General features: G+C 40.0%; 2 protein-coding genes across 2 annotated transcripts; both read left to right on the top strand.

The window, feature by feature from the left end:
* The first annotated feature begins 203 nt into the window (after positions 1-203).
* Positions 204-9,461, top strand: LOC306907494 (cationic amino acid transporter 2). Its single transcript, XM_079479614.1, has 12 exons — positions 204-283; positions 1,229-1,595; positions 4,861-5,016; positions 5,105-5,270; positions 5,870-6,006; positions 6,086-6,308; positions 6,376-6,512; positions 8,309-8,411; positions 8,495-8,625; positions 8,718-8,884; positions 9,073-9,181; positions 9,273-9,461. The coding sequence occupies exons 2-12, from the start codon at positions 1,232-1,234 to the stop codon at positions 9,389-9,391; spliced, it is 1,812 nt and encodes a 603-aa protein (XP_079335740.1). The 5' UTR covers positions 204-283; positions 1,229-1,231; the 3' UTR covers positions 9,392-9,461.
* An 821-nt stretch (positions 9,462-10,282) lies between these two features.
* LOC306907988 (platelet-derived growth factor receptor-like protein) lies at positions 10,283-14,963 on the top strand. Its single transcript, XM_079480538.1, has 6 exons — positions 10,283-10,501; positions 11,047-11,350; positions 11,504-11,655; positions 12,943-13,236; positions 13,330-13,469; positions 13,576-14,963. The coding sequence occupies exons 1-6, from the start codon at positions 10,444-10,446 to the stop codon at positions 13,792-13,794; spliced, it is 1,167 nt and encodes a 388-aa protein (XP_079336664.1). The 5' UTR covers positions 10,283-10,443; the 3' UTR covers positions 13,795-14,963.
* The last annotated feature ends 57 nt before the right edge of the window (positions 14,964-15,020 follow it).

Raw genomic sequence — 15,020 nt, forward strand, 5'->3', positions numbered from 1 at the left:
TCACGGCAATATTATAAAAGTATCTAGATTTCACCATGGAATTTCATCTTCTGTGTTCTCACACTGTGTCTTCTTGACAGCAATTATATGAGCACATTATGGGGCCGGTTGAAAAGCAGGAAAGAAAGGGTACTTTGTTAGTTAGGCCATTGAGTGGGTGGGTCAAACAAGCCACTCTTGTATATATCCTTGTAAAAATCATTTGGCTTCATTGATGTGAAAGGGGCAGATATATTTAGTCACCACGGAGACACAGATTGCAAACATCTCTGGAAAAAATAAGGTAGGAAACAATATTTATTATTATGTAAACATGCCTAAATAAATGTAATTGCATACTCTACAGTTATTTCTTGACAAATATAAATTATTACAAACGTTAACTTTTTAAAAAAGCATTCTCATAAGAAATCAAAAAAATGCCTTCATTTTATAGGTGTATTTTTACACTATAAAAAAACGTTTTTATACTTTCTTGCATGTTTTGTACTTTCTTGCATTCCTTGTAGGATTATGGATTTTAAATCTCCTGCTGGCAGATTAGAGAAAGCCATCAGACAGAAAGAAAGTGTGTCAGTCAGCTTCTGCATTCCTAATAATTATCTAATAAATTCACCAAACAGGCACCTGTTCAGACTTATTGAAAATCTAAAGGGAAAGAAGCAGTCAGGTGTCCATCACTTTGCATCTCTTATTGTTTTATGTAGCATATAGGAACCAATACATTGTGGGAAAAGTCCTGACAGAAATCATGTAAAAAAGGATTAAAATACTTAACAAAGGCATGTCGATATGTTTTATTAATGACAATCTGTTTATTTATAATCTTTTATTTTAATGCTGTTTGCATTTGTTTTAGAGGACCAGGAATTCAAATCAAGGAATTCTCTCATAAATTCTCGGCACAAATAAAGATATGAAGATATTGTGATTTAGAAAGTGGAAATGTAATGCAGATTATTTATTTGAAATTTTATGAAAATCCCAAATTAATGACAAGATGAACAGATATGCACAGTTTACAAAAAGCTTTTTGGGGTGTACTTTGGGAGAATACACATTAGTTGTCAAAGGATAAGATGAAAATGACATGATATACTGTATATAAATATATATATATATATATATCAGATTAAAAAAACGAACATTTTGGAAAACAATTTGGTTATCTCATATTATATGTTATAATTAACTAAATATGATAACCGACTTCTCATTCGCCTAGCAGACAATGCAATCAATAAAATCTTTCTTGAGGGGCCTGTGTCGCAAGAAGCCCTTGGAACCAGAGGGTGAGGTCTCCATTTTCCGTCGCTGTCTTACCACATTAGACCTGGTTGCTTTGGGAGTGGGCAGCACTTTAGGGGCAGGAGTCTATGTGCTGTCTGGAGAAGTGGCTCGTACTCTAGCTGGACCAAGTATCATCATCTCATTCCTCATTGCTGCTTTAGCTTCTATCTTTGCTGGCCTCTGCTATGCTGAGTTCGGAGCAAGGGTTCCTAAAACTGGATCTGCATATCTGTACAGCTATGTGACAGTAGGAGAGGTGTGGGCTTTCACAACAGGATGGAATTTACTACTGTCCTATGTCATCGGTAAACAAGAATTTAAAGAAGGAAAATAGATGTTTTGTTATATGGAAACAACAAACCATAGATCAAATGTTTCAAATGTTGCTTATGTAGGACTCTGTCACTTTCCTGTTATCTAAAGACTAGACTCTTGTCTAGTTTAGTTAGTCCCTGTTCCTGTTTCTGTGTTGTGTGTTGTGTGTTATGTTTATACCCTTGTTCCTGTTTTGCCCCTCGTGGAATTTTGTTTTGTCTTTTTGTAATAAATGTTTGTTAACCTTACCTGCTGTCTGCGTCTGGGTCCTCCGTCCCTGTCTCACCCCGATTCGTGATCATGACAGAATGAACCAGCCCTCACAGGACACAGCAGACAGAGGGATCATTGTGGGAGTGGTGGAGACCGCCAGGGTCGAAGCCGCCGGAATCCTGTTTCTGCCACAGATCCCTGCCGGCACTCCAGCCGGCAATCCTGTCCGTGTCTGCACGGCTTTCCTGTCCGCGTCTGCCAGCTATCCTGTCCGTGTCTGACCTCTATACTGTCCGTGTCTACCGGCTATCCAGTCCCGCCTCCCCTGTAGTCCTCTTGTTTGGACTTCCCCTGTTTGGACTCTTGTGTTCCCCTTCCCTTGGACTATTTGTTAGGACTCTGTCCTTCCTGTCTCGAGCTTTCTAGCTCCCTGGGCAGAGTCATGACATTGCCACGTTTTTCGGGTTTCTGTTGTGTTATGTGTGGAGACATGTAGCTTTATGTTGTTACTTGATGCCACGTGTCTTCCTGTTATGTCTCTCAGCCCCACCCTCGTATCGCCTGTAATTTCATGAGGGTTTCATTCCCATCGTCTGTTTTGTGTTTCACCTTCATTAGGATTTTATTCCCATCACCTGGTAGTTATTTCACTCGTTATGGTTTCATTCCAATCACCTGTCACCACTCTCCCCATGTAATCACTCCTCGTTAGTGTCTCCCTTTATATAGTCTCAGTTTCTCTCTGTTCAGTGTTGGTGCATTATCTTTTGTCTGATGTTAGTGTTTGCGATCAACGCTCACGGTAGTATCCCCGTTTCTCGTCTTGTTGGACTACCCTGTTTCCTGTTTCAGTTTTGTGAACATTTTGTTTCTAGTGTTTGTTTTCTAGTGTGTTTTTATTCTTGTTTTTCCCCATTGCGGGTGTTTGATTTGATAAAGTTTTTTTTGTTATACCTTCGTCTGCCTGCATCTGGGTTCTGTCCAAACCATTTCGTGACAGAATGCACCAACCACTAAGAACCCAGCAGGCGGCGATTTTCCCTGCAAGGTCTCCACACCCTGGTCCCCTCTGCAGCATTCGCCAGGGGAACTTGGACCTGGATGTGTACCTGGACAGGTTCCTGGAGGCCGCAGGGGAGGTGCTCCTCGGGGAGGAGGGGGTGACTGCGGCGTTCAACAGCGGCCTCAGGGTTCCTCTATCGTCAGCGGAGATGAGGAGGCTGAGACCTCTTGACTTTGAGGGCGTACTCCGGTTCGCCATGAGCCGACCGGAGCCCAGGGTCTCCGTCCTACCGAGGGTCTCTTCTCCATTTGGCACAATCACTGAGGGGCTCGCCCTGAAGCTCGGAGTCGTGACTACCTTCTCGGACCCTGCAACCTCTCCACCAACCACCAGTCTTCGGGGCAAGCGTGGAAGGAGAGAGTCCTGGGGGTCCTCTTCGGAGGCCTCCAACGCGGAGCCAGCCCCGTCCTTCACCTCCTTCCTCCAGCCGACTACCAGGCAATTGGCTCGGCAGAAGAGGAAGAGGCAACGGAGGGGGGCACGTAACCCAGCCCAGCCGGCTCTCCAGCCGGGTTTACAGCCAGCGATCCAGCAGGCGTCCAGACCTGCCTTTCCGCAGGCGTCCAGACCTGCCTTTCCGCAGGCGTCAGGACCTGCCTCTCCGCAGGCGTCAGGACCTGCCTCTCCGCAGGCGTCAGGACCTGCCTCTCCGCAGGCGTCAGGACCTGCCTCTCCGCAGGCGTCAGGACCTGCCTCTCCGCAGGCGTCAGGACCTGCCTCTCCGCAGGCGTCAGGACCTGCCTCTCCGCAGGCGTCAGGACCTGCCTCTCCGCAGGCGTCAGGACCTGCCTCTCCGCAGGGGTCAGGACCTGCCTCTCCGCAGGCGTCAGGACCTGCCTTTCCGCAGGCGTCAGGACCTGCCTCTCCGCAGGCGTCAGGACCTACCTCTCCGCAGGCGTCAGGACCTACCTCTCCGCAGGCGTCAGGACCTGCCCTTCCGCAGGCGTCAGGACCTGCCCTTCCGCAGGCGTCAGGACCTGCCCTTCCACAGGCGGCCGGACCTTCCCCCTCAGCAGGCGGCCGGACCTGCCCTTCCGCAGGCGGTAATGTTACGACTCTGTCCTTCCTGTCTCGAGCTTTCTAGCTCCCTGGGCAGAGTCATGACATTGCCACGTTTTTCGGGTTTCTGTTGTGTTATGTGTGGAGACATGTAGCTTTATGTTGTTACTTGATGCCACGTGTCTTCCTGTTATGTCTCTCAGCCCCACCCTCGTATCTCCTGTAATTTCATGAGGGTTTCATTCCCATCGTCTGTTTTGTGTTTCACCTTCGTTAGGATTTTATTCCCATCACCTGGTAGTTGTTTCACTCGTTATGGTTTCATTCCAATCACCTGTCACCACTCTCCCCATGTAATCACTCCTCGTTAGTGTCTCCCTTTATATAGTCTCAGTTTCTCTCTGTTCAGTGTTGGTGCATTATCTTTTGTCTGATGTTAGTGTTTGCTATCAACGCTCACGGTAGTATCCCTGTTTCTCGTCTTGTATTGCGGGTGTTTGATTTAATAAAGTTTTTTTGTTATACCTTCGTCTGCCTGCATCTGGGTTCTGTCCAAACCATTTCGTGACACTATTGTGCTCCCCTTTTTTGGTTTTCGTATTTATCATGTTCCCCTGTTCTTGTTCATGTGACTGTCTGTCCCGTCCTTTTTGTAGCCTTGAGGAGGGTCAGGAGGCCGCTCCTTAAGGAGGGGATTCTGTCATGATTTTGCCTCATGTCATGTTTCTCTTGGTCTACTGGCAGGATCATGACAGAACCTCATGTTTTGTGTGTAGAGAGGCATTTTTGGCCCTTATGGCTTGCCATATTCTCTCTATACTCATGACAGGATTCTATGCGGTTTCCGTAAAGTGAGTAAACTTTCAGAAAAGGTTTAAACAGGTGATTTGAAGAGTAAATTTGTGCTTTTATGTTGGCTAAATGTTTGGCTTTATTTAAAAATTCACATAAAGCAGAAACAAACATTTATTTTGTTCTAGGCACATCAAGTGTGGCCAGGGCATGGAGCGGTACATTTGATGATCTCATTGGAAATGCAATGGCCAATTACTTTAACAAGCATGCAGCGATGGGCTTGCCTGGCCTGGCAGCCTACCCAGACTTCTTTGCAGCTGGTCTTATTATGATTCTTTCTGGTATCTGACTATAAAAAATATACTCTGACTAATTCATAAACCCTTTAATTTCAATCTCATGTCTTACACATTATTTCATTTTCCTCAGGTCTTCTTGCATATGGTGTGAAAGAATCAACCACAGTAAACAAGATATTCACAAGTGTTAATGTACTGGTTTTAATATTTGTCATAATATCTGGCTTTATCAAGGGAAAACTGGACAACTGGTTCATCACTGAAGATATTTTACTGAATGCAACAGCAACGCTCAAGTAAGCTTGATTTGCCTCAACTCTAAAAAAAGGTGCTATATAGCACTAAAAGTGGTTCTTGCCCTGAATCATATGGGTAACAACTTTAAATGCCATGAAGAACCATATCTTGCTGCTTCAGTTGTTCTTCAGCGGTTCTTTAGGATGACTGAGTTGCTATATATGTCTTTATCTGACTAAAATGCGGAAGATCGCTTAAAAGCTCTTAAGAATGTGTGGACTGATATTTTAGATACATGTGCCCCCTCCAAACGTATTAAGCCCAAAGTCAGAGTTATACCTTGGGTAAATCAAAATATCCGCTCCTTGAGGCAATCATGTAGAAAAGCTGAAAGAAAATGGAAACATGATAAATTGCAAATCTCCTTTGATATGTTTAAAATCTGCCTGTCCCTGTACCAAAGTGTGGCTAAAAAAGCCAAGGCCACCTATTTTACCTTACAGATTGCAAAACAAAATCACACCCCCAAATTCTGTTCTCCACCATAAACTTAGCATTGGATCCACCTAGCACACCTATTGCTGCAATAAACAATATGTTTACAGTACATAATATCATTATAAACTTATAATATCTTAGTTCTTTACCATTTTTTAAGTAACCGAACATCAACCTTTAATGTCACGTCTGAGTATGGAGTGGGTGGCTTTTTTCCATTTGGATTTGAAGGCACGTTGGCAGGGGCAGCTACATGTTTCTATGCATTTGTAGGCTTTGACTGCATTGCAACTACAGGTACATTGAACAACAGCTATTATTCATAAAAACATACTGGAAAAAAACGAATAAGTCATGATTTTTAACTATTTTCCAGGCGAGGAGGTAAAGAACCCACAGAAGTCCATTCCTTTGGGTATCGTGGCCTCTCTTCTCATCTGTTTCCTGTCTTACTTTGGCGTTTCGGCTGCACTAACCTTGATGATGCCATACTACCGTCTCAGTACTCAGAGTCCCCTGCCTGTGGCCTTTGCTTACATTGGTTGGGCTGCCGCAAAATACGCAGTGGCGGTTGGGTCCCTGTGCGCTCTTTCGACAAGGTAAACAATCAAAGCTAATGTATTCAGGACAGATCAGATTTATCTTAAAAGCATTTATTCAATTCAGTTTATTAGGATCCATGTTTCCGATGCCTCGAGTTTTGTTTGCCATGGCCAGAGATGGACTCATGTTTAAATCTCTGTGTAAAGTCAGTCTACGGCAAAGTCCGGTGGTGGCCACGCTATCCTCTGGCACTGTGGCAGGTATGAGAAATGAGAAAAGAGTTTGTATAAAGCTTTTATCTCCAAAATTGGTGCTGTCAAATCGATTAATCGCACTTTATAACACAGTTCAATAAAAGGAAGGAGGCGGGAACCGGCGAACATAAAACAACTTTTAATTAATAAATAAAATGTAAATAGACACACACAAACCATAACTTAAAGCCAGGCCTGGTCCTTTCTCACTGACGGTCCAGTCGCTCCTCCTCTTATGCTCCCGATCTCCTCCGTGATCCGAGACCGGTGCGCGTACAGCTGACTCTCGTTTTCACTTATACACCATGTTTTTATCATAATCCGTGGCGGTAATAAAAATGTCAAAGGAAAAGACGTTGTTTACAAAGTGGACACACTAGGGAATTAGATGCCGGAGACATCTGTGGCGTGCTCTACCATTTTTAGAGTGACGTCATCTGGGCTCTTTCTTATGTCAGTCAGCACTATCCCTACTACCTATACAACCTATCTAACATTCCTCCCCCTTCAACAAAAAAGAATAATTATAATAACTTTTTTTAACATCGCCAACCAATTTAACTCTCGTTTTTGTTTTGCAAATCTTCTTAAAAGGTTACATACAGCAATCACATTACAGTCGTCATGTCTCAGGTATTCACAAACAACCTTATAACAGTAAGAACCTTACAAAATAATTCCTGTATTCTTAATCACTCAACTCTTTGATCAAGGGCGGGCATCCTAGATAAGGTATCTGCCATAACATTATCCTTTGCCAGCCTGTTTTTTTAAGCTATACGGTTGCAAGAAAAGACTCCAACGAAACTGATTCGAGTCTGAAACTTCGGTCAAGAAATGATAAGAAAAACCAAAGGATTATGATCGGTATGTACCATCAAATCACCCCAAGCACTAGAGACATAAACTTCAAAGTGGCGTACTGCCAATACCAAGAGCCAATGTTTCTTTTTCAGTAGTAGAATATGCTCTCTGATGTTTATTCAACATTTTAGAAAAATAGTCACGTTCCTTCCTCATCTCTTCCCCGAGCCATTTCAGCTGTCACATCAGATACTCCAAAATATGACAAAAGCACATTAATGAACTCAGACTTCCTCACATAATCTTCAAGTGACGCCATCTGGGCTCTTTCTTTAACATGTCAGTGGGCACAATCCCTACTATCAATACTACATACCTAAAAATGCATTTATATTTTTAAGAAATACGAGTAAAAAATTTTTTATTTATGCATAATGCTAATTTTATTGAAATATAAATGTATATATTTGTTTACATAATATATTTGTGTGTGTTGTCTTTAATATTTGTGTGTTTATATACACATGCATTTTTAATTTAAAGAAGAAAATATTTATGTATTAAGTATTTATATGTAATAAATTAAATATACTTGTAAATATAAAAATAATAGTTTTTGTAACTATGCTTCAATTAATATATACATAAATATACACAATATACACAGAACACACATAAATTATGTAAACAAAAACTTTTAGTCGCGACTTATCGTTGCGCAGCCCTAATACACGTATATTTATTTAATTATTTGTGTCTTTATATACAGTATAAACATTTACGTGTATGCAAGCATATATACATACAAATATGCACACCGCACACGTATAACGGATTGGTCGATTTGACAGCACTACAAAAGCTTAATCACATAAATTTTTTCCATCTCTCACATAAAGACACATAACAAACTAAGCCAAATCACATGACTTCTATCAGATGCATAGTTTTGTTCAGAACACAAAAGGCCTGGAAATCATGTGTTCTTTTTTTTCCAGCAATAATGGCTCTTTTATTTGACCTGAAGGCTTTGGTTGATATGATGTCAATCGGAACTCTCTTCTCCTACACACTTGTGGCTATTTGTATTCTCGTACTTAGGTTTGTATTCCCAGCTCCGCATTTCCCTCTGACCCCATGTACCGTGATGCAAATATTTGAAGCGAAAAGCTTTTTCTTTCAAGATATCAAGAGACACCTTCAGAAGAAAATGATCTGCGCACACCTACAACCTCCACGTTTGGGTTTTTAAAACCTCCTTCGAGTCCTACCAAGGAAACTTCAAACACAGTTACAACCTGCACAGTTGTTATAGGTGAGGGCTGGGGATCTAAACTATCTTGTATGTGAAAAATATATACTGTAAGAGCTCGGGTAGAAATACGTCAAATGTATCTTCTCTTGCAGTGGTGTTGGTGCTTATTCTGTCATTGCTGCTCAGCAAAGCTATCAGATCTTTGTTGTTTCTGGAGGTCTGGAGTGTTGTGAGTGTATCTGTGATTCTGGTCATAATGTTACTCACTACCTTTATTATCTGGAGGCAGCCACAGAACACAAGCAAAGCCTACTTCATGGTGGGCACAGCATTGCAACATCTCCAACAATACAACAAATCACAATGCACCTGAGATAATGTAAAGAATTACGTTTGTTCTTGAAGATAGGATAAATAATATAGACATCGAATCATCATAACACAACACAAAATTGAATGACAAGTTGTCAATGTTCATGTAGTACATATCTGTCTCTATGACCACAGGTACCATTTTTGCCTTTACTTCCTGTGGCGAGCGTGTTTATAAACATTTATCTAATGGTTCAACTGGGTGGAGACACCTGGGTTCGGTATGCTGTTTGGATGGCAGGGGGTATGGAAATTCTGAAATGCTGCCAATAGTAACATCAAGCCCATACATTTTTGTGAAACATAATAATATAATATGATTTTGTCCTGCACAGGATTTCTTATCTACTTTGGCTACGGTGTGAGGAACAGTGTCCAAAAGCAAAGGTTACTCAGCAGTCAGGTCAAGATTGAAGCCACTGAAACCAAACCTGATAATGATGGACCAAAATGACAAGATTCATAAACCTCCAAAAATATGTACTTGTTACATCTGTAAAATAAATGATAAAGGTTTTTTTCTCTTTCTCTTCTGTTATTTCAAACATATTTCAACATGTTATACAAATATTTTACATATTAATTTCTTTGTAAATTTTTTTAAAATAAATAAATGATAAAAAAATTCTTGACCACAAGCCAAGCTTGGCGAACCGTTTCTGAGATTTCAGTCGTTACTCATTCACATATAGGCTATAAGAGTTATACATACAATACTGAAATAGCTAAAATGGGCGCCAATTGAACTAAAATGAGCTAAAGGGATGATCTTACTCTAATCTTACTCTGAGGGCAAAAAGGAACAATAGTACTATTCTCAAGATCCTGCCTGTGTCATGCTCATCAGAAATGATGCAATCACATAAAAAGCTTCCCAAAACTGAGCCAAAATAAAAACCAGGCAATTATTGTATTGGACATTATGACATCAGCAGTGTTCCATTTTGTGTAAACTACAAGGTCACTTCTTCAAACAATATAGAGACAACAGAGACAATAATATTAAACTATAAAACCGTACGGACAAATAATTTGCACAAAACCATTTCTTAAGTTTATGATTTAAACGGAAACAGGCTGCATATGCATAAATGCCAGACTTTAAATCATTACATTTTTACATTTTAGGAAAAAAGCATTTGTTTATAATAAAAACATGTTTTAAATAAAATTTTGCTTACATTTCAGAAGCTTTAAACATTTGTACAGTGAGGAAGCTGCTCTGCAGCTTGTTTTTACAGCTAAATAAACAGTGGGTGATTTTTGAGTTGGGTGGCCAGCACACCTCAGGCCCTGATTGGTGGACTGAACACAGAATTTAGGGAGGAATTTAAGGAAGGAATTTAGGGTGTTCACGTTACTCTGGTAAACAGCTGACCCTCGACTACTCTCGTCCACCTCTCCGGTCTGTCTTTCACATCTCTGGCTGAATGTATCCTAAAGATTTGCAAACATAGAGCAAAGTGAACTAAAGTTTGTTTGTGGTCGCCGTGAATATTCTCCACCATGAAGTGGAGGGTGATGCTAGCAGCCTTCCTCATTTCTGTTTTGATCATTCAGGATGGTGAGTATCTTACCTCTCAAGAGGCCTAATCCACTTTTGTGTACATTTAATATGCATACAGGTATTTTGAGACTAGATAAACTTTATAAAAAACATATAGATAATCATGTCAAACTTACAAAAGATAAAAAAGTAATTAAATCAGATATCAACACATTTACATTTGGTCATTTAGGAGACGCTTTTATCCAAAGCGACTTACAAATAAAGTAAACAATGGAAGCAATTGGCACAACATAAGGACAACAAAATGCACAAGCTAAAAACAGTCAAACTGGTTTCAAACAGCCTACCAAAGCTAAGATTTTCTTTTTATTAATACATTTTTTTAAGGATGGAAAGAGTAGGAAAGTGTTAGAAGTCAGAACTAATCGGTCAGGTGCTGATGGAAGAAATGTGATTTCAGTCGATTCTTAAAGATGGCTACAGAATCTGCTGATGTTGTAGCGGGCAGATCATTCCACAAATGGGTGCTTAGTCTAAATGTTTATCAAATCTTTAGTAAAATTCTGTTTATTCACAATAGTTTGTCATTTAAACAACAGGTATTTGCCAAAAGGTTGAAACCAAACCGAAGACACAAGCTGAGAAGAGACCAAATGGCAAGTCCAAGACTGGAAAGGAGGCAGAAAAAGCTCTTGCCCCTAAACTTAAAGTGAAAACCCCCCTTCAGACCCCCAAAGAAGACCAGACATACCTCACTCAGGTGGTAAACAAGGGAAAATTCCAGAAAGTTGGGGATACGCTGACTATCCAAGCAAGTGACACATTAGAGCTTCGATGTAAAGGAAATCCTGTCCAATGGACTGTTCCTGCATATCTACAAGAGGATGATGAAGGAAGACTCAGGTATTTGCTGTACACGCAGTGTTCGGTCTGTAATAAATAATACAGATATTTGTTATATTCTTCAAATTTTGCTCATCCCAAAAGGGTTTAAAATACTTATTTATAATATATTTTTGATGTCTTCTTTGTTGCTATTTGTGTTTGTATTTATAGGATGGTTCAACATGAACGTTATGGCACGTTGATCTTGGCAAACACAACAACGGCAGATACAGGAGAGTACACCTGCTATCCAATGTACTGTGAAGATAAAGACTGCAGAAAAGAATATGGCAAAGCTATCAAAGTCTTCATCTTCTCCTCTGGTAATGTTGGCCACCAAATGTGACTGTGTGCAGTTAATAACATATTGTAATTTCAGAAAGGTTTGGAAAAGTCCTCCTCTCCCCACATTGTGTCACTTCCAAAACACAATAATATATCATTTAATAAGAATAATTATATTTACATATTAGGATTTGTTTAAATCTACTTTAGAAATGTACCATTTTAATTCGCACAGCTGAATCAGACTTTGAAAATTTTATGACAATGCAAATAATTAACTATGTTGCACATATGCAGCACATATAGCGGACACACATCTGACAGTAATATCTAATAGAAAACCTACAGCTCACGTACTATATCACTACTAAAACATACAAAAATGATTTATTTGGCATTACTGTACAGAGTTTTGTTTATTTCCCCAAATATAGGATTAAGTATTCCTTTTTCTCACTACCGAAACGATTTTTGTATCTACCGAAACAATGATACCCAATGATACGTTTCGGTCGTGACTGTTTTGGTAGTGACAATTTATCAATTATTTTGAGCCTACCTCCAAGATGCTAATCAGCACATACTTCTGAACAAATGTACACGCAAGATTTAATGGAATAATGCCAAAATAAGTTTACTTAAATGCAGAAAAATACATGTTTGGTTGTTACACACATTACAGACTTTTCAACACATTAACTTCAAAACGATAAGACCGATCAACTCACCATGTAGCTTATTAAAGCTAGGGACACAGTAATAATTTTTGATAAAAAATGTAGGGGTGTGGCTTAAATCTAAAGTCTCAGCCAATGGACTAAAACATCAGTCCTGTGCTATCATGTCTCTGACCCAGAGGACACTCACGTGCAACCGCTCGCGTGACACTAACGCAATAGTAGCTCTCATAGTCAAGGAGGAGTCCGCAGGACTCTCCAGATTCTAAAGCGGATTTGATTGGAGGAAAACTTTGACGATAGGCTGAAGTGTAGCATGATGTCATAGACTTTCATTTTGATTTCACTGGGACTTTAATGTTAGACATGTTTTCTAACATTAAAAGCATTAAAGGGACATTAAAAGTATTTATTAACATTTAAAGAGCACCGTTCAAGTACATATCTGAAACCTGAAGCGTCTGCAGCACGCGAGGCCCTCCCTCAAGAATAGGAAAATACAATATATTTGAGTAGTCTCCTCCTTAATTCATCTCTCAGTACCAATATAATTTTTTTATACAGTTTCCAACAACTATCCAATTGCTCTGATTCAAACACAAAAACAATAATGTTATGTCTGTTCTCGGTACTTTTTCCCTCTCTCAGACCCTCAGGAGTTGTTTGTACCTTCCTCTGACTATTATCAGGTCATTCAGCTTCGAACTAACTGGCCCACGGTCCTGCCCTGTCAGGTGACCTCCCCACTGGCCAAGGTGACCCTGCACCGGGAGTTTCCTCCAATGGAGGTAAAGGTGGATGGAACAGAAATCTCTTTTGATGTCAAGAAGGGCTTCACCATCCACAGGCCAAAGCAGTACCACGCGGGTTCTCTACACTGCGTAGCCAGTCTAGGGAACCTTCGACAGAGCTCAACCAAATACATGCTGATCTACGTCAACTGTAAGATAGAAATCATAAAAACACATTAGCTGAGACTGAAGAATATGAAAAATAAGAAATCAGAAAAGGATTAATGTTTGTATGCTTTGGCAGACCCAACTGCACCTCCATCTCCTGCGATCCAGGCCTCCTCTGATACCGTGACAGTGGGAAAAAATCTCCAGGTGACATGCACTGTAGTGGGAGAGCAGGACGTGGTGGTGGATTTGACCTGGGAATATCCTGGACAGAAGGTTAGACTGGAGGGCATACAGCACATAATAATTTAGATTTGCATTCCAACAGTCTTTATTACAATGCTAAATGTCCCTGTTTTGAATAATATTTCTTCAACATCAGATTGGCCGCCCACTGTACACCCAGGACAGTGTACAGACTGTACAGGTGGATGGGAGGAGCCGACAGCGTTCTGAAACGGTACTGCTGGTGGATGAGATTAGAGAGGTTGACCAAGGAATGTACACCTGCACGGCCCAGAACCTAGAAGGTTCAAGATCTGTATCCACATCTGTCAAAGTGCAGTCGGCAGGCACCACCACCAGGCCAAAGAAACCATAACAGAGATCTACTACAGAAGATCAACAGACTACACAACAATAAAAAAAACATGATAATGGAAATAACATATGTGGATTATTGCATATTTGCTGTCAAATAAGATGTTATATGTTAGAATATAAATGCACAAGGACACGACATATGCCATACAATCAGAAGAATAGACGAATATTGTACAAATTTGTTTTTGGAAAAACTCTTATTGTTTATATCTTTATTCTACCCTTTATAACAGAAAAAACTCTTTAAATAATACTTACACATTTTTCATGTATGAAAATTCCAATTCTGTATCTTTTTTTGTTATGTAAATTGAACACAATATATACAATATATTATTGCCATTTTCTGTTTTTATGTTATGTACAGCAAATTTAAGCTTATTTTATAATTGTGCTACAGATTTCACAATTTATCTGATACAGCATGTAAACAGCATTATAAATTGACATAATAACAAGGAAAGATGTATTTTTAGGTTGTTTTTCCACCTTACATTTATTTTCATGCCATGCCGGAGCATAACCAGCAGAGGGCGTTAAGTTTGTACTGTTTGAACCACAAAACACAACTGGGCCTTATTAGATCAATCACTGACCATAACAGAGATCAAACTGCCCATTATTGATAAAGTATTCATCAGTTATGTAATGCACTCAAAATTCTCCAGAAGTACCATATCAATTATAAATGCGCTTACACTCTACAATACCTGTTGAAATTAAAAGCTGTTTGCATTTCACTCTTTATTGTTTCCTGTGGCCTGAAGTTCAACCATTCAGGATGTTTCTTTTTCATCCTCAAAGGGCAGGAAATATGCAGTGTGCACTCAGGTGTGTGCCCTGAGGCTGGAGTACTCACAGTGTCTGAGCACTAATGACAGGCTGCTGTCATTATATTTTAGCGTAAAGAGGTATGGGAGACAGATATGAATCCATGAGTTCTTTGAATAGTTATAAGTTCCAGATCAGAGCCTATGATACAAATGTGTCTATTTTCTGTTCCATACCACATGTATATAATGTATACATTTAACTTATGATAATGTAGTTACACCCTCTGTTTTATACATATCCGGTCGGAGGAGAAAAGGTTAGACTTCATAAAATACTGGCCAACGAGCCTATACACAAATGCTCACAATAAAAATCATCTGAGAGTCAAATCGTATCACACTCCGAAATGTCTTGGTTATTTATAAAGTAGTTTTTTTTATTATATTCCAC

The sequence above is a fragment of the Barbatula barbatula genome (assembly GCF_947034865.1).
Source record: "Barbatula barbatula genome assembly, chromosome: 18".
Taxonomy (NCBI): domain Eukaryota; kingdom Metazoa; phylum Chordata; class Actinopteri; order Cypriniformes; family Nemacheilidae; genus Barbatula; species Barbatula barbatula.